The sequence below is a fragment of the Mus caroli genome, unplaced genomic scaffold, assembly GCF_978045245.1.
Source record: "Mus caroli unplaced genomic scaffold, Mus_caroli_1 scaffold_10, whole genome shotgun sequence".
NCBI lineage: Eukaryota > Metazoa > Chordata > Mammalia > Rodentia > Muridae > Mus > Mus caroli.
In genome coordinates, this window is record NW_028227265.1 from 38,433,006 (window position 1) to 38,452,579 (window position 19,574).

Below are 19,574 nucleotides of genomic sequence, written 5' to 3' on the forward strand. Positions count from 1 at the left end.
GGAAGGATACAGCTAAGCAGTTACAATGTCATCTTTGTTCTAAAAAAGGGTTTAAGGGAGATGAGAGAATTTGTAACTACATCATTCCCGAAAAGGGAAAACAAAAAACAGTCTTACCCATGAGAATGTTACAACACTTGAAGGATGAAGGAAATGGAGATGAGCTTTGTAAAGCAATACATGCCTGGGGCCACCACCAACAGAGAGAAGATTCCTCCGACCTGGTTCATCATTAACCCTAACAAATATCTATTGAAAAAAATCCTTAACAGTCTTTGTCGGGCTGAGGAGACAGCTTGGTGGGTCCTGCTTCCCTGGTGTGCTTGAGGTCCTGGACATGAACTGGACATGGTGGCCCACTCTTACAACCCCAACTGGCTTGAGGATCTGAAGTTCAAGGTTATTCTCAGCTACATCCTCAGCAAGATCAAGGCCAGGCTGTACTAGATGACACCCTGTCTCATATAACTCACCTCCTCCGCTCCCCCCCCCAAAAAAAAAAAACCCAAACCAAACCCAAACAAACAAACAAAATGAGTGGCAGTGAGGAGGAGACATTTCTAATCACAGTCCATGGCCATGTAACTCAAGTAGATCTGCCTTGGCCACATATTAGAGAGCTCACCATGGGCAAACTACTTAAGACCAGAGGTTTCATTTCCTTCATTGACAACAGTGAGAATTAAATAAACTACAAGAATTCAGAATATGGGGCTGGAGAGATGGCTCAGTGGTTAAGAGCAGTGGCTGCTCTCCCAGAGGTCTCTGGTTTCATTCCCATTACCCATGTGGTGGCACTTCACCGAATAATGCTAGATCCAGGGGCTCTGACACCCTCTTCTGGCCTCTTTAGGTCCCAAGCCTGCATTTTGGTACACAGTCATACATGTGGGCAAAGCATTTATTTGCATACAATAATTTTTTTTAAGATTTATTTATTGATTATATGTAAGTACACTGTAGCTGTCTTCAGACACCCCAGAAGAGGGAGTCAGATCTCGTTATGGATGGTTGTGAGCCACCATGTAGTTGCTGGGATTTGAACTCCGAACCTTCGGAATAGCAGTCGGGTGCTCTTACCCACTGAGCCATCTCACCAGCCCATAAAATAAAATTTTAAAATCGATTTCAGGAAAACAGTTGAGAGAATTCTAAAGCAGATGATAAGTATTAATGATCAAGTGAGCTTTATTTCCTCTGTGTGCTTTCAGACAACTGCTGGTCTACATTACTTATTCTCCAGTATTCCTGACTGGAAACTCATGCATCAGGGAGTTTTAGGTTTCACACACTGCTTTCTTCCCATTACCTAGAGAACTATGGCAAGAGATAGGGGCTCAGGAAATACGCCAAAATGAACAAATATTCGTGCCGGTATAGAGCTGTCCTAGATGTGCTAAGATAGACACCGTGACTAAAAGCAACTTGGGGAGGAAAGGGTTACAGGCTACCATTAGGAGCTCCAGGCAGGAACTGGGAGGCTAGAGTTGAGACAGGTAATGGGGCCTCCCTTATACAGTCCAGGACCAGGAGGGGCAGCATAACCCACTGTGGGCGACATCAATTAGCAATGAAGAGCATGCCACACAGGCACGCCCACTGTCCATCTGATGGAGGCGACTCCTCAGATGAGGTCTCCCCATTCCCTGGTGTGTCAAGTTGACAACTGAAGCTATGGCAAGGGTCGACTGGGCTAAGAATCGAGATTAAAACCCCACTAACCAATCCAAATAAAACATAAATAATAAACAAACAAATAAATAGAACGCCCCAGCCAAACAAGAAATAGTGACTATGTTTTCAAAATGATTTACTAGTCGAGCCGGCAAGGTTGAGCAGGTAAAGGCACTAGCTGACAAACAGATTTAACAGACTTGCAGTGATCCACTGGTGAAAAGATAGACTGACTCCCCAAAGTCGTCCTCTGACCTACACACACACACACACACACACACACACACACACACATACACACACACTAATTTACTAAGCATCTGTTAAATACCACTTGCATATGTGACACCAGGCTTCATATGTCTTAGTCTGTGACTTGAAGCCTCTGCTGTGTTATAATGCTCATTTTTGCTAATTTACAGCGTCATCTCTAAGGTGAAGAAAGAATTCGTTTGGGAGTATGAATGTCCTTCAAACCAGAAGTTCTCCTCTTTGCCTGGCTATAGGAAACACTGTGTAAGGAAAGCGGCTACGGTCTCTTCAGCCAAACTGCTTCAGTCTAGGAAATTTTCTGCACACATACACACATTGTTTTAGTTAAGCTTTAGGTAAGCACTTTGAAGTCGGCACAAGTAACAAAACTGCTTACACAACAAAACTGAGTTTCACTGTGGTTGAAAACTTGTCCAGAGTCACTCAGATCCAGGTCTAAAGCTGCCATATTTCTTTTTTTGTGGGTGTAACAAATGGAGAGAGGGGAATTTGATGTGTGTCGATTAAAAAAAAAATAGAAATAAACCGACTCAGAAAAATGGCACAAGTGCATCCATATCATAGTTAAATAACACCTTGCTTAGCCTTCGGATTGGAGGCCTCTTTGCTCTGCAACTTCCATAAGCTATATATAAAATCAAAGGTCTATACGCACAGGCAGCTGATAAACAATCCGGACTTCCGTGTCACTTCCCATTGGCCCATACAGGGGAGGTGCCTGCAGAGTTGACAGGCACTGGCCCGAATAGCCATTTTCGTCAACTGCAAGCCCCGTCCCAAGAACGGAACATAACAAGAATACACCTGGATGACAGCCAAAAAGAGTGCCCGAGTTCAGCAACAAATGTTGTGTGTCTACACCCGCTTTTCATCTGCCGGGGTGGGGTGGGGTGGGGGACAATAAATCATAAGCCTTTCTCACACGTAAGCAAGCCCGAAACTTAATGAGTTTCCTCTGACGGCTGCAAAGCCAGGGGGAGGCAATGGTGCGGGGCAAACCACCAAGTGATCCCAGGGCCACCCGGAGTCTCCGATCTCCACGGAGGATCTGAGCACGCACCTCCAGCGTGTAGCTCTCGCTCATGCTGCGGTAGCTGCTCCAGGCCTCGGCGCGCGCCGCCTCGTCCATGTTGAGGCGGCTGCACAGCTCCTCGAACCGCTGCTGGATCTGATGGTTCGGGGACCCCGCGGGCTGCGCGCGATCCGCGGCGTCGCCATCCTCCTCCTCTTCCTCCGAGCTGGCTGCAGCAGCAGGAGGAGGCGGTGGCGACTGGTTGCCTCCAGATGCCATGGCGCACCCCGAGGCCGCGGCTCTTCAGATGCGCTCAGGGCCCGGGCCCGCAGCCATTCAAACCGCGAAGCGCCGGTCCGTCAGCAGCCCGTCCAGCTACTGTGCCGCCCCCAAAGTTCCTCAGTCCCATGCGGGCACCCGTAGATCTGAGCACGGCCTGCTGGGAAATGTAGTCTCGGCCGGGATCTCAGGGGGACCAAAAGTCATGGAAGAAGAAAACAAAAAAACGAGCTGTGCATCATTTAGGGGTAAATGGACGCGCCCTCTCCGGTTTTTAAAAGCATCTCTCAATAGTGAGACAATTCAGAAGGCTCGTTTGAAGAGAAAAAGACCAAGAAATATCGACAGGATTTAGTATATAAGCCCTTTACAACACATCCTCCTCACCTAGAGGTCCTCAGATAATAAAGCTAAAAGGTCCAAAGTAAAGATAATAGTTTGCCTGCCCTTTCTAGTTCACGTCTCTGTTGCTGAGATAAACACGGACTGTAACCAACTCGGAGAGGAAAGGGCTTATTTCATTTTAGTCTTTACAGTCCATCATTGACGGAGGCTAAAGCAGGACGCTGCTTCCTGACTTAGCTCCCCGTTGCTTTATCAGCTACTTTCTTAATACAACTCCGAAACCCCACCCCCGCTGCCGCCACCTCCCTAGACAAGACCCACAGGTCAATCCAAGAGAGAGAATTCCTCAAGTGACACTCCTATGTCAACGCTATCAATGGCAAAGGTATATTGGGCTAAGAATTGATCTCACTTCACCAAACAAAAACAAAATAAAAAACCCTAAACCCTCAACCGCACAAATAATCATGAATGTGTTTTCAAGAATAACGTAAAATGTATATTAGCTATCACATAACTGCTCCTAGATACGGTTAAAGTTTCTTACAGATAAAAGGAAGAGCGTAGAGCAGGCACATCTGGATGAGTCCAGAGTGGACGTGACCCTGAGCCACCTGAGGGAGGAGAGTGCGGGGAGGGCGCGTGGGAGGTGAAGGGAGAAGGGAGAGAGGGGAACCAGGTGCAGCAGCTAGAAGGCCCAAAGGTACACCGAGCTAGAAACTAAAATGTCTGGATTATATAGGGAAGCGCAGCCCCCCTTGAGCTGGAGAGTTTTGGGTAGGGGGCTGCCTATGGTAACAGGTAGAGGTTGAGGGTTACGGGGAGAACAGCAGCCAGGTCCTCTTTGATATGTTAAATAGGCACCTCAGCCTTTTGTCCCCGGATTTGAAACAGCTGCACAAGCAGCTGTATTTGTGATTTGAGGTGTTAAAGCTACCAACTCTCTAACTAAGCTTAGATATGAAGGGAATTTCAAAGAATTTGCTCATGGAAAAGAAACTTTTAAGGCACATTGCATGGGCTTGCAGGTGGTGAAGAGAATCTAGTGGGGATAAATACATTGATTGACAAGGGCTGGGGAGATTCTCAGTGGCAAAAAAATCGCTCACCTGAGATCAACCTGTATAACTCACGTGTGTTGCAGGAGCAGGTGTTAAAAGCCAGGACTGGAGGGTTGGTTTGTAATCTCAGCAGCGGGGGAAACATAAGCTGGTGGAGTCCTGAGGAGAGTCTCACTTGCTGGCCAGTGAGAGTCAGGATCTGAAAAAGAGAGGGGCCTGGGAAATAACACTTGAGGCTGTTCTATGGCTTCCACACACATGTGCACAGGCTTGAATACACACACCGATGTATTCAAACATATGCACACGTGCGCAAACAATACTGACCAAAAAGATACTTAGTTCTGGGTCACGAGGACATTGGATTGAAGTCATCATCCATTAGCTATTTTGACAATTTTGTAGGCTGGAGAGATAGCTTAGTCGTCAAGACCACTGGCTGCTCTTCCAGAGGACCTGAGTTCGTGTCCAGACAACCATGGCACACTCACAACCACCTGGAACTCCAGTTCCAAGGGCGTTTACACCCTCTTCTAGACTTGTGGCATCTGCACTAATGTCCCCTCTCCGTCATAATTAGCTATCTTGCCTCAAGACTTTGAAATAAGTGGGATTTTACAGTTTGTGTGTGTTACTACATATTAATTACACTTAACGGATATGTTTCCTCCACACATGTTTATATTTTAGTCTTTTACTCCCCCCATTTATTCTTCTGTTTCCTAGCGTTCCTGTTGACCCCCTTCCATGCCCCAACTAACCTCTTTTCTCTTTCATGCATTTATTTATTTCATGACTCAGTGAGTTTAATTAGGGCTTTTCGCAGGTGAGGGGAGGGGAGAGGGAGGGGCTATTTACAGGAACACTGAGAAACTTAGCAGTGGCTATGCCTTGGGGAGAGTGGAGTCTTGCGAACCCCTCACTCCTAGCAACCTTTAACTGAAAGACTACCACTCTCCTACATGCTGCCTTCTGGTGAGCAGACCTCCAGAGGACGATGGCTTCTGGTGAGCAGACCTCCAGAGGACGATGGCTTCTAGGCAGAGTTTTCCAGGTGTCTGGGCTGCCTTAGCTCCCACAGCCCTGCTCTTGCTGTCCCTTGCTTGCTGTCTTACACCCAACCCAGCGGCATGTTTGATATATTCTTAATTACTTAATTAATCCATTAAGCTCAGGTGATTCCCCAGCCCCCACCCCCCCCACCCCCGAAATAGCAACCATTATCATCTCTGCTGATGTTGTCTCCCGCCGCACTGAGGCCCTCTTAGTTTGTGAGCAATGTCACAGTCCGACCGTTAACCTCCTGTGATCACCTCCCTCCTCCAAATGCAACCTACATTTGTCCACTCTGTGGACAGCCCAGCAGCGAGGAGCAGCGCCTTCCCCCCCACCCCCCCACCCCACCCCCGTCTGCTCCGGAGCAGTTTCAGAAAAAAGAAAGCTTAACTCCTTTGCCAAAGATTTCACCTGGGGGCTGGAGAGATGGCTAGGTGGTCCTGAGTTCAATTCCCAGCAACTACAAAATGGCTCACTGTAATGGGTTCTGATGCCCTCACACACATAAAATTAATTAATTAATTAAAAAAAAAAGATTTTACCTGGATATCCTGTTGTGAGGGAAAGTGTAGACACAAAAAGGCCCCAAAATAACGATGACCAAAAAGAAAAACAAAAGTTCTCCACTCTATTAGTTGGGCCATAACAGCTTGGAGCTTGACCCAGTGACTCTCAAGGCCTCACACAAGCAATGAGAACCTAATGTGCTGCACCTCAGATGGCCTGCCTCAGGGAGAATGAGCGAGTGCATAAAATGTATCTGCTTTATTTAAAAAATATATCAATTAATTTAGTTTATGTGTATGGGTGTTTTGCCTGCATGTATGTTTGCGTACTATGTATGTGTGCCTGTTACCCATAGAGGCCAAAAGAGGGTGTCAGATCCTCTGGGACTGGAGTTACAAAGGCTACTATTTCTTTCTTCTTCTTTTTAAAAAGAGTTATTTTGATTTAAAGTGTGTGTGTGTGTCTGTCTGCCTGCCTGCCTGCCTGTCTGTATCTGTGTCTCTGTGTGTGTCTGTATGTAGGTGTGTGCTGGTGATTGTGTGTAACTACAGAGGACAAAACAAGGCATTGAGCACCCTAGAGCTTGTTACAGGGGCTGCGAGCTGCCTGCTGTGGGTGCTGGGAACTGAACTCAGATCCTCTGTAAATAAAACACATAAATTAAAAAACATGTTTCTATACTTTTATATCTCTTTCATACATTTAATGGTTCCTTTTTGTCTTTTTAATGTGATATTTCAGTAAGCAGTAATGATCCCCTATTATATTATAGTTAGAATTATAACATACAGTGAAAACAAACACGTTTCTCAGTGTTCTTAAATTCCTGACATGTTACTCTTTGAGATTCAGGGTCAATAAATCAGCATTCCTTAGAATATGCAAAGTCAAAATAATGATTTTAAACATCTTTCTAATAATCTTGACACTCTATTATTTGGATACCTAAAATTCATGTTTAAAGAATACAATTCTGACTAGCTTTTCAAAAGGAAATTCCTGATGTAATATTAGACTTTTAAAGCCATAAGCTGGGCGTGGTGGTGCATGCCTTTGATCCCAGCACTGGGGAGGCAGAGGCAAGCGGATTTCTGAGTTCGAGGCCAGCCTGGTCTACAAAGTGAGTTCCAGGACAGCCAGGGCTACACAGAGAAACCCTGTCTTGAAAAAAAAAAAAGCCATAAAAGCCTGAACATAGGCCACACTTAATTGCTTTTTGTGTTTTATAAAGTAGATATAGCTAGAGAATAGTGCCAAAGTGTATATTGCTATTTTTAACATTTAATTTAAATTGCCTGATGATATTCTCATATAATGCAACCTTATCCTCCCCCCCTAAATTTAAAATCACTAACTTCTCACATTTGTTTACATTTTTGAATCAGAATTAATTTGGACAAGGATTACAGGTACACTTGTTTACTTATAGGCCACCTTGAATTAAACCCTTTTTGGGGACTTTATCATAAAAACATGACAGAACATTTGTCTAAAGGTGTTATTCTAGTTTGCTTTCTGTTGCTGTGATAAACACTATGGCCAAAAGCAACTTGGTAGGACAGGGTCTCTTTGGCTTACACACCCCTAGTCACAGCTCACTGAGGGAATCCAAGGCAGGAGTTCGAGACTGACCCAGACCCACAAGAATAAGCGTGCTGAATGGTGAGGTATTGAGTTGAGAGGACAGGGAATGAGAAATAAGGAAGACAAAGGCATTAGCTGCGACCAGGGGGTCTTGCCTAAGCTCATGCCACGCAAGTTTATTAAGAAGTACAGCATCCTATAAACTGTTCATCAGAGAGATGGCCCGAGGTCAGGAGGGAGTCAGACAACACTGGCAAAGAGAACATGTGGTACTTCAGACACGGCTGTCTTAGGACTCATAACCACAGCCCAGGGGGAGGAGTTGGGTTCCCAGAAACCACAACCTTTGAGGTACTGGCTCCAGCCTCACAATGGCCTTGCCAACTCCACCTCTGGACAAAGACACAGAACTAACACTCCCCTTATTATTCCTTCAGTGCCTCTGAGAAAGTCTTGAGTCTGTCTGGATTCCCACACAAGACAAAAGCCTGGGGACAGGGACTGAGAAAGAAGTCACAGGGGACAGGGGAATGCTACTTACTGGCTTTCTCTGTTTGTTTTCTTATACCACTCAGGACTACCTTCCTAGGGTTGGTATCACTCCTAGGGCTAGGCCCTCCCACATCAATCCACAAGAAAATGCCTTCACAGACTCGCCTACAGGACAGTCTTCTGGAGGCAATTCCCAGATATATTGAGGTTTGGGTCAAGTTGACAAAACCCAACCAGCACATGTATGTAACAAAAATACATCAAGACACAGACACAGGCCGACCTACACATCTGGAGGACTCGGCTCTTAATGACTTCTTGGCTTCTTTAAACAAAGCTTCCGAGTAAGTGCATAAGGCAGAGGTCAAAGGGTGATATCTAGAGAGTGCTCCAAGGGTTGGAGGACTGCTCTCTTTGTGAGCAGTAAAGATGGGTAGACAAGAGTGCTCCCTGAAGCGGACTTTAGGGGAACAAGACAGTGGAAGAGAGTCAAGTGAGGCACATGCAACTTGTGACAGCCACGAAGGAATCTCTGAGCTCTTTGAATCATGATGCAAGAGGAACAAGTATAAGGATACAATTACGGCCATGTGTGGTTGGGTGACCAGAGTTCTTAATCTAGAAGCAGGTATGAAGGCTAATTTACTTTAAAATTTTACCTTTTTTTTTTTTTTTTCCCGAGACAGGGTTTCTCTGTGTAGCCCTGGCTGTCCTGGAACTCACTCTGTAGACCAGGCTGGCCTTGAACTCAGAAATCTGCCTGCCTCTGCCTCCCAAGTACTGGGATTAAAGGCGTGTGCAACCACTGCCTGGCTTTACCTAATTTACTTAAATCTTTGTTTTATGTGTTTAGATGTTTTACCTGCATACATGTCTATGCACTGCATGCTTGTCTAGTGCCCCTGGAAGCTAGAAGACCTTGTTGGATTCCCCGGGACTAGCGTTTCAGATGTCTGTGAGCCACCATGTGGGTACTGGGAATTGAATCCCAGATCCTTGGAAGAGTAGCCAGTGCTCTTAATGATGGAGCCCCTAAGTGGCTGTCTATTGCTACAACAAAGAAACTGTTTATCTTTGACAGGTGAAACCACTTTAGTAATTTTCTGGAGTTTTACAATTGTTGAAATACTTTTAATAAGACCTGGTTAAGTCCCCTTTGGATAGTCTACAGCTGAAAGAATACCTTCACAGAGCCAGCACAGGTTAACTGCTTCCTGTAGAGCTTGGTTTTGTTATTTCATATTTTTAAAATTAATCTACTTATTTATTATATGTAAGTACACTGTAGCTGTCTTCAGACACACCAGAAGAGGGCGTCAGATCTCATTTTGGGTGGTTGTGAGCCACCATGTGGTTGCTGGGATTTGAACTCTGGACCTTCAGAAGAGCAGTTGGTGCTCTTAACCACTGAGCCATCTCTCCAGCCCCTCGTTATTTCATTTTTGATACTTTCCTATTGGGTGTTTAAGAGCACATAAGGTTCGTGATGGTTTGAATATGTTTGGCCCATGGGAAGTGCTACTCTTAGGAGGTGTGGCCTTGTTGGAGGAAGTGCGTCACCGTGTAGGCGGGCTTTGAGGGCTCCTAGTGCTCAAGCTCTGCCCAGTGAGGAAGAGCTGGCTGCTTTTGGATCAAGGTGTAGAACTCTCAGCTCCTCCAGCACCATGTCTGCCTGCACGCTGCCATGTTTCCAGCCACGATGATAACGGACTGAACCTCTGAACCTGTAAGCCAGCCCCAGTTAAATGTTGTCCTTTATAAGGGTTGCTGTGGTTATGGTGTCTCTTCACAGCAGTGAAACCCTAACTAAGTCAAAGTGACCAAAAGTCAACCTTCTGCTACTGACCCGTCATTTGAACATGGTTTGAACTCCACAGGGCTTAGTGGTAGGAAAAAATGAAGAGCTCCCTAGGTTCTTATCATTGTCCCCTACCAGCCTTTCCATCTGCACGGACAAGTCAGGGTTTTGCTAACCATGTGGCTTCCCCTGGAAACAGGGGACCTTTTCCTCTGGTGACTCCCTTTTGAAAGCTTCCCGTCATTGTTAGCTCTTGGCTGCCCTTGGAAGGCAAGGGTCAAACTCTTGGCTGGCCTTTTAGCCCTCAGTCCTCATTGGTTTAGGGCTCTAAGTTTTGGTTGTCAAACACACAGAAGGAAAGTTTTACTAGTCTTGAGTAAGTGTTGGATTTTATTTTTTGCTTTTGTATAACATTTAGACATCGTTTAGTCAAAAACAGACTTTCTAATCTAATGACTTGATTTCAGAACTCAATTCTCTACATAGTTAAAAGCCTGACAAACTTTGCTGCCCATAATATAATTATGACAAAACATTATTTTTGTTTTTTTTTTAAAACAGTTTTGTAAATGCTACCAAGAGCAGATCAATATCTTGGGATATCTTATTGTTTTTCTTTTATTATGTTTATTTACAGGTATGTAGATGTGTGAGTTACAGAGGTCAGAGAATAACGTGTTGGAGTTGGTTCTCTCCACATGGGTCCCAGGATTGGCAATCAGCCTTTGTGGCAGGTGTTTTTATCCACGGAGCCAACCTTCCCCCATTTTTCTTAAAGTGAATGTTTAAAGCTATGTATTTCCACTTACTTTGGCTATGTTGTATTTCCATTCATTTTTTTTCTTTTTTTTTTTTTTTCTTCGAGACAGGATCTCTCTACATAGCTCTGGCTGTCCTGGAACTCATTTTGTAGACCAGGCTGGCCCCAACCCCAGAAATCTGCCTGCCTCTGCCTCCCAAGTGCTGGGATTAAAGGCGTGTGCCACTACCGCCTGGCTTCATTTTTTTTTTTTCTTAATTTTGAGATCACTTCTTTGATTCATTGGTTATTTAGGAAACATTGTTTAATTTTTACACATTTGTAAATTTCTTTTTTTTGTTTGTTTGTTTTGTTTTGTTTTGTTTTGTTTTGAGACAGGGTTTCTTTGTGTAGCCCTGGCTGTCCTGAAACTCACCTGTATACCAGGCTGGCCTCGAACTCACAGAGATCAGCTTGCTTCTGCCTCCCGAGTGCTGGGATTAAAGTTGTGCGCCACTCCCACCACCTGACTCATATTTGTGAATTTCAAAGCTTTATTACTGATTTCTAATTTCTACCATGGTTAGAAAGTACCTTTTCTGCTTTACTCTTACATTTTGAGAGATTGTTTGATGCTCCATGGTCTATGCTAATGGGGCTTGGGGTGTTGTTCAAGCCTTGCACTTTCTTTTTTGTTGGCCTTCTGCCTCCATGTTCTAGTCACGATTTATGCCTGGGTGTCTTAAGGATTAAATGCTGTGAACAGACACCATGACCAAGCCAACTCTTATAAGGATAACATTTAATTGGGGCTGGCTTACAGGTTCAGTCCATTATCAAGGTGGGAACATGGCAAAATCCAGGCAGGCAAGGTGTAGGAGCTGAGAGTTCTACATCTTCATCTGAAGGCTGCTAGCAGAATACTGGCTTCCAGGAAGTTAGGATGAGGGTCTGAAAGCCCTTGCCCACAATGACACATCGACTCCAACAGGGCCATACCTTCTAATAGTGCCACTCCCTGTGCCAAGCATATACAAACCATCACACTGGATATTAGAAGGTCCACCAGTTCTTGTTGCACTGCGCATTTTTCTTTTCATTGTGTTGGTACTTTTTAGTTTTGCAGTGTAAAAAAAGAATTGCATATCATGCGTATATGTTTTAAATAATATACGCATTTATTTTAATTCATAATGTGTGAATGAATTATGACAAAGGCTTGCATGTTGAATCAGGAGAGATAAATAATGCTAAGGCATTAATTATCTGGAAAATAATTATGATTCCTATCTTAATCTATGCTACCAAAAATAAATTCTAAGCCAAAAAAGACATTAAATATTTTTAATAAGGAACACAAAAGAAAATATGTATGTGATTTGGGGGTGAAATATTTTTGCATGAGAAAAAATATTAATAGTGGAAACCATAAAGGAGGGAAGATTGAAATGTCCATCTAAAAATTTAAAACTTCCTACCACTAGAGCCCTTGCAGGTGTGGCTATGTCACCTGTAACCATCAGTAGGAGGCAGAGAGGAGCAAGCCTATGTCTACAGTGCTCTGACCTGCGAACATCTGAACGATTGATTAGTAGTAGCCTTACACTCTCTAAAAAACGCGAGCTTGAGCCTACCACCAGCCTGGTACCATGGGGCTCAGACAGGGAGCTAGCCTGAGAAGACCACTAGTCTGGTGCCATGCAGGCCTGGGGGGAGCAGGACCATGCCCTAGATGACCCCTGCCCAGTGCCATAACTTACCATCAAAGCATAGTATTCCTGAGACCACTCTGGAGATGTCCCCAGACACTCACTCACGAGACCCTGGCAACCAGCAAGAGGAGCAAGTAAGTGGTGGGAAAAGGGAGAGAAAGAGAAACAGAAGGATGTGGGCAGGCACAGTGACGAGAGGCAGAACTGGAGACTCGAGGGTAGTAAGGAGCAGCCTAATGTTAGTAGCTGGCAATGCCGCCTGAGATCATGGCGGGATCCTGGTCTGTGTTCCCACCAGGAGCCACGTCTGGGTCCAGGGACCTGCAGCAGCAGTCTGTTACCACAGAAAGCCAGGCAGATGTCTCTGGTTTGGGCTGCTGCCCAGAGACACGTGGATGTCTGAGGGCTGTGCAGAACTGGCCTCGCCTCTCACCAGAGCATCATGGGAGAGCAAGCCCTGAAGGAATGAGACGGGAGAGGTGGCCCTGTCCCTCACCTGCTTCAGCACTCAGGAGAGTAGGCTCTGCACCTTGCTTGGGCAGTACAGTAGAGCTGACCCTGGTGGTTGGGACACAGTCAAGCCAGATCCAAGTGTGTGAGCATGAAAGGGCTGGACCAGAAACTTGTGTGCTGTGAGGTGACATGGGCAAGGGAGAGTATACATTTAATTTCTATTCACTTGACGTAAATGTGGTCTCTGAGACTTACTGCTTTCATCTGGTAACCTGGGCCTAGTTCTAGAAGCTTCTAGCCTCCACACAATCTTATCTAGGCTTACAGTGTTTTCAGCCTCTGAGTCTTAAACTGCTGAATAAGCTGACCTTCTCTTGTTTTTTTTGAACTCTGGCTGGCTGGGTTCAACTTAGCTGTTGTGACTCCAAACTCTTCCCCAAGATGAGTTCAATCTGACTTCCCTCAGCTTCTTACTGAATTGCTCTGTTTGGCCTCATACTAACTTTGACAATCTGTTCTAATCTTCGGGCTCCTTCTCAGTCTCTGACTCATTCTGTTTTCACTTATGTCTAGTTTGTTCTCTCGTCAACCAGTCTCTCTACAACTATCCCAGTAAAACTGTGCTCTCGAATTCTCATGCTCTCTCTGTCTCTCTCCACTGCCCCTTAAGTATTTCCCTTCCCCACCCCAATCTCGTGAGAGCTGGGCAGATCCTATTCTGTCATATCATTCTCCGATTCATCACTTTGCCTGCCACTCACTTAGATATCACTTTCAAACATGGGTGCTTCCTTCTACAAACCAAATTTACCTTCCTTGTTTGGGATTAAAGGTGTGTGCTAAAGGCTGAGCCACACCACAACTTGAAACAGGTATTTTCAGTAAATAATACAATCTTGGAGTTCACACTATGATCAAATATCCTGCAACAGGAGAGATGACACCCCCCCCCCCACACACACACACAGTGCCCCTCACCACCTATGGCAGGCAGGAGATGTGGCTCTGCCCCTCACCTTCTGTACCTGTATCTCACCTGGGCAACACAGTAGAGCTGGCCCTGGACGTGGGAGCTGTGGATGAGCCAGTCCTAAGGGCGTGAATGTGGGAGAACTGGTCCTGCCCTTCTTCTGTGCTGGGCAGTGGCTTAGATGAAGGAGATGCCCTCCCCCTCTACCTCATCCCTTCACATCTATAGCATGAGGGAGAGCTGGCCATATCCCTCACTGGCTGCAACCCTAGAGAGAGCAGGCTCTGTACCTCACCTGGGCAGCAGGGTAGAACTGGTTCTGGTGGTGGTGGTTTCTGGTGAGCCAGCCTCAAGGGCTTGAGAGCAGGAGAGCCTGTGGTTTGACCACTTCAGCTCTCTCTCTCTGGCCCAGATCCAGGGCTTTGATTTGGCCTGTGCCAACATCTATTCCATCAATGAACTGCTGGAAGGGACCAGTCTCACAGATCCAAAACTACAGGATCTCCGTGACACACAGCAACAACAGGATATCTGAGAGGATTATCAGTGAAATTCCAGTATTGATAGGGCAGCTGAAGCAGGCAGCATTGTACCAGGCCACCAAGTCTTACAATGAACATTTGCAATAGAAGTGTGGACAAAAGGGTACACTGTGGGACACACTGTGACACACTACAGCTTCCAAAATGATTTTTTTTTCTATTTATGGTGAGGTTGCATGGGCGGGGGATAGGTATGGGTGGAGGGAGAGATGGAGTGGGATTGGGGTGCATAATGTGAAATTCACAAAGAACCAAGAAAAAGTTTTCTTAAAAATATTAAAACTTGCACACCTCAAAGCTGAGAGCACTGGTGCATACATATACTCTCAGCACTACAAGATGCACAGGCAAGAGGATCATTTGAGCCAAGTTCCAGACCAGATTGGACAAAATCATGAGATCCTGTATCAAGCTAACCACAAGCTCTGTGGAAGCTGAGGTAACTGGGCTCCAGACTAGTATGCACAAGAGGGCCCGTTTCCAAAAAGGCCAACGAACATAGAAACAAACAAACACCACCCAACAAACAATAACCACAGAACCCAGGGGTCAGGGAGATAACTCAGTTAAGTGCTTGTGAAAGACCTTGACTTTGAATTTCTAGCACCCACGTAAAAAGCTAGGCCCACCTATAATCCCGAGCAAGCATGAGGGGCTGAACTTGGATCCCCAGCAGCTATCAAAGCTAGGTATATGCACTGGTTGGTTTTGTGGATCAAGTTGACATAAGCTGGAGTCATCCGAGAGGAAGGAGCCTCAGTTAAGGAAATGTCTCTGTGAAATGCAGCTGTAGAGCATTATCTCAATCAGTGAGCAGAGGGTGAGGACGGGGCTCACTGTGGGTGGTGCCATCCTTGGGCTGGTAGTTCTAGGTTCTATAAGAAAGCAAGCTGAGGGGTTGGGGATTTAGCTCAGTGGTAGAGCGCTTGCCTAGCAAGCACAAGGCCCTGGGTTCGGTCCTCAGCTCTGGAAAAAAAAAGCAAGCTGAAGAAGTCCTGGGGAAGCTGGCGGCAAGCAGCACCCCTCCCTGGCCTCTGCATCAGCTCCTGCCTCCGTGTTCCTACCCTGACTGAGTTCCTGTCCTGACTTCTTCCAATGATCTGGAAGTGCAAGCCTCCCCAACTTGCTTTTTGGTCCTGGTGTCTTCGTTGCTGCAATAGGAACACTAAGACAGCGTAGTTCTGTGCCTCTGTGACCTTAGTGCAGTGAGGGCAGCGAGTGGTAGCTCCCTAGCGCCTGCTGTCTAGTCAGCAAGCACCAGTGAGAGACCCTGTCTCAAAGAGAATGTGAGGAGGGATTCAAGGGAGACACCTAGCATTGACCTCTGGCCTTCACCTGCACATGCGTGCACACACACACACACACACACACACACACAGAGTGGATGGTTTAGAAACAGCTTACATTAATTTTAGACCTCTACATGTACTTGTAGTATAGGCTTCCTACTGAACTGTTCCCAAAGCCAACAGAAAATAAAACACTTGCACATTAACAATAAAGAGGCTTGATGATAGAAGACATCGCGTGTGCAGAACAGTGCCACAGACCTTGGACAGTGAACCCACAGCAGGAGAAAGACACTTAGATCATTATGAATCAACATATTTTACCTAGTGAAAAGGATTTCAAAAAACGAGGAACAAAGTTGGGAGTCAGAGGCTGGAGGATTACTGTGAGTTTGAACTCAGCCTGGGCTATATACACTTTTTGTATTAAGACAGCCAGTAGCACACACACAAACACACACACACACACACACACACACACTACCACCACCACCACCACCACCAACAACAACAAACCAAAACAAACCCAACACATTCCCCAAAGTAACTACACAACAATTTAACTATAAGGCATTGGGAATGGAGCTCAGAAGTGGATTTTAGTGTTATGTATAGTAAAGCCTTTATGTCTGGCTTTTAGTGAAATGTTTCAGCAAAGCCTTTGCTATGCTTGAGTTAATCAGTAGAGACTGAGAAATTGTTATGAGACTGTCTGAACCTTTAAGAAATGTTGTCTCTCTGGAGAACCTAGGTCCTAAGACCCTCCTGGCAAACCTGGGAGGCCATGGTCAAAAGGGACTGGGATCTATGTGGGTGGTCTGCTCTCAGGGGCGGCAAAGCCAAGGTGACTTTGGTAGCTGGAACCTTTCCCAGCCCCAGTTAACATGTGTACAGTGTTTGAATAAAGTAACCGGAGTGAACAAGCTGGGTGTCAATGCAAGAGGCCGAAGCCCTCTGCTCCTTCAGGAAATGAAGGCTTAGCACCTTGGCGAGCTTCTCTGCCTACTGCAGCACCCGCCATGCGTACTCCTGACATCAATCCATAGTAGGGGACCGCTTATGTTGTATAAAGACCCAGCCATGAGCCCTCGCACCTTCAAAACCAAAACACCTGCAAGTCAGAACCAAGAAACACAAGAGGGGTAACAGAGCCTTAAACACTGAACTATTAACACACTGTGTTTAACTAGCCCAATACTAAAACACTAAATGTTCAAGAAGTAGGCATTACTTAAACAGTATGGTGGGACAGTAGAAGTCCTTACAATGTGTAAGCTGCTTCAATGACATGGAGATATAATCATGATACAGTAAAGGCAATAAGCAGGTTGCTGGGAGATGTAGTTAGAGTGTTCACTTGGCATGCAGGAATAACCCCGTGTTCAGTTCACAGCATAACTATGCCAGTTGTGGTACCACACGCCTGTAACCCCAGCACTTGGCAGGTAGTGGTGGGAAGTTCCGAGGTTTAAGTTTATATCTGCCTGCAGAGTAAGCTCCAGGCCAGCCTGGGCTACAGGAGACACTGTCTTTAAAGGTCAGAAAAAAAGCAGTCTGCAAAATAGAATACAACTGTTTCCCTGCCTTCTCTTCTTTAACGGACTTTAATACTGAACACTTCCAAAAGAGCTATTTCCTATTTATGCAGACATAAATATTATAGGCATGAGTTACCACATGCAACTATCCCTCAACTCCACTCTTACTAAAGTAGTCTGTAAGTACACACAGAAAACAAAGGTTAGCACTCATCTCTGAATATGAAGGTCATTAAGGACCAAGGCGTCTCCATCGGTGTGAGCGCTCTGGGCGACTCCTGCCATATGCTCGGGCTCTCCTCCCAGATTTTCCGGTACAGATGTCTTATTTTTCACCAAGGACAAGAACAATTTGAAGTAAAAGTTTCTCTTTGAACTCGGCAACATAAATGAAAATCCTTACATACGGAGGAAACCAGGAAGCATGCTCCGTGTAGCTCAGTGGCAGAATGCTTGCCTAGCACGTGGGAGGCCCTGGGTTCAGTTCTCAGCCTCTTATGTAACAGAAAAAAGAGGCACACTTAGTGAAATTAAGTAACTCTTTAGGGATGGGTGCAAGAGTTTCATTTCTGCACTGTAGGATCCAGTATTTGTACATATACCAATATTATGGAGTATAATTTAATATGAAAATGTATGCTTTTTCTCTATGCCACAAAGAGGAGGTCTTAAAACAAGAGGAATATATTCTTCAGGGTCGAGGCTGAAAGTAAACGCCCATGGAGATGCTGGTGGCGTGTCCCAGAGAGGCTCTGAAGCAGTCTACTCCATCCGCACCTCTCCTGTCCCTAGCAGTGGTCCCTGTCCTGGGTGTTCCTCGGCTGGAAATCACCAAAATCCCTCCCATTACTGCCTGCTACAGGGCCATCTTCCATGGTTGTCTTTGTCCTGTCCTTTTCCTGGAAGGACACCCTAAACCAGTATGACCACTATTTAATCACAATTCTCCTTTCTTCACAAAGTCTGAATATGTCACTTCATATAAACACAGTATGTGTTTTCTCAAAAACACCCAAGTCAGCACAGCTCCAGGTGCTGGGGGAGGCGTTTTACCCCCATAATGAGAGAAGCTGTTTCTTAAATGTTTCCAAAACACACAGCCAAAACTGGCGCTGAGTCAGAAGAAATTCTTAGGGCAGAGAGCTAATTATTGATTTCCAAAATTGGTGAAATGCACCTCCTGTGCAAGGTGAGGCTTGTCTTTTTAGTCATCTTGGAAGTTTTAGGGACCCAAGGGGAAGAAAGGAAACACAGTGCTTGGCATAAGGTGGAGGGAGGGAGGCTGCTTTTCTATCAAGCACATCCATATGGGCTTTAATAGTCAACACTCCAAAAGAGCTGTTTCCTATTCATGCAGACATCAATATCAGTGAACCATCAATGACCTGAAAACAAAAACCTGGCACTTAAAAGGCAATTATATATAAATGTAGAAAACTTCAATCCCTTAAGTATCACTGAGCCCCGAGTTTGAGGCCAACCTAGGTGACAAATACCCAGTGAAAAACTACACCAAGACCAACATCCGCATTTCTTCTAAAGTACGCAGTGCTGTTGAAGATTTATAACTATGGTTTCCTTTATAACTTGAGTGAGATAAATTATATTAAGACTCAAGTGAAAAAGTAGTGTCAGGTACGGAGGGAGGCTGACATCATGGGTAGTCAAAGAATATGTTTAATAAAAAATAATTAAACTTCCATTTGCTCTATAGAACATCATAGAAAGTAATTTAATAAATTACAAATGACTTTTTAAGACGTTTGCTCAACTACAGAAAGCAAATTTAGACTACACAAAACACAACTGGTAAATATTGCAAATGTCCAAAAGAAAACTTGGACTAAGACTGAGTCATGAGGCCTGAAACAAGGGGTAGAACACAAGGCAACACCAGCTCTAACTCTCTCAGGAACTAACGACACGCACTGGGATAGCCTTTCAGCTGCAGCTTGAGTAAGTGGAACTGCATCGACTTGCTTCCTATAATCCTTAACTTTATATTTCCAGATCTGCATGGTTTTCTTAGCTGACACCTGGACCACCTTCCCCCAATCAATCTACAAAGACATGTCTTGAAACCCAAGAGAATGTTTAAAGTTAACATTAGCCTTATGCTTTGAAAACAGTAACTAACGTATATATAGAAAGAATCACTAGGATGTTACCCAAATTTATTAGACCATAATTAGGAAAATACTTTATCTCATAGATTTTGCTATAAATTAGATTTTAATGACAAGATCTAAG

General features: G+C 45.1%; 1 protein-coding gene and 1 non-coding gene across 2 annotated transcripts in view; one reads left to right on the forward strand and one right to left on the reverse strand.

Moving 5' to 3' along the window:
• Rbl2 (RB transcriptional corepressor like 2) overlaps positions 1-3,359 on the reverse strand; it is a 54,867-nt gene extending 51,508 nt beyond the window's left edge. The window contains exon 1 of the mRNA XM_021170274.3: positions 3,008-3,359. Within this exon, the coding sequence (XP_021025933.1) occupies positions 3,008-3,238 (231 nt within the window). The 5' untranslated portion in view covers positions 3,239-3,359. The remainder of the gene's footprint in view (positions 1-3,007) is intronic.
• An 8,934-nt stretch (positions 3,360-12,293) lies between these two features.
• Positions 12,294-12,427, forward strand: LOC115031840 (small nucleolar RNA SNORA17). Its single transcript, XR_003837490.1, has one exon. It is a non-coding gene; the product is annotated as a small nucleolar RNA SNORA17 (small nucleolar RNA).
• Positions 12,428-19,574: the final 7,147 nt, after the last annotated feature.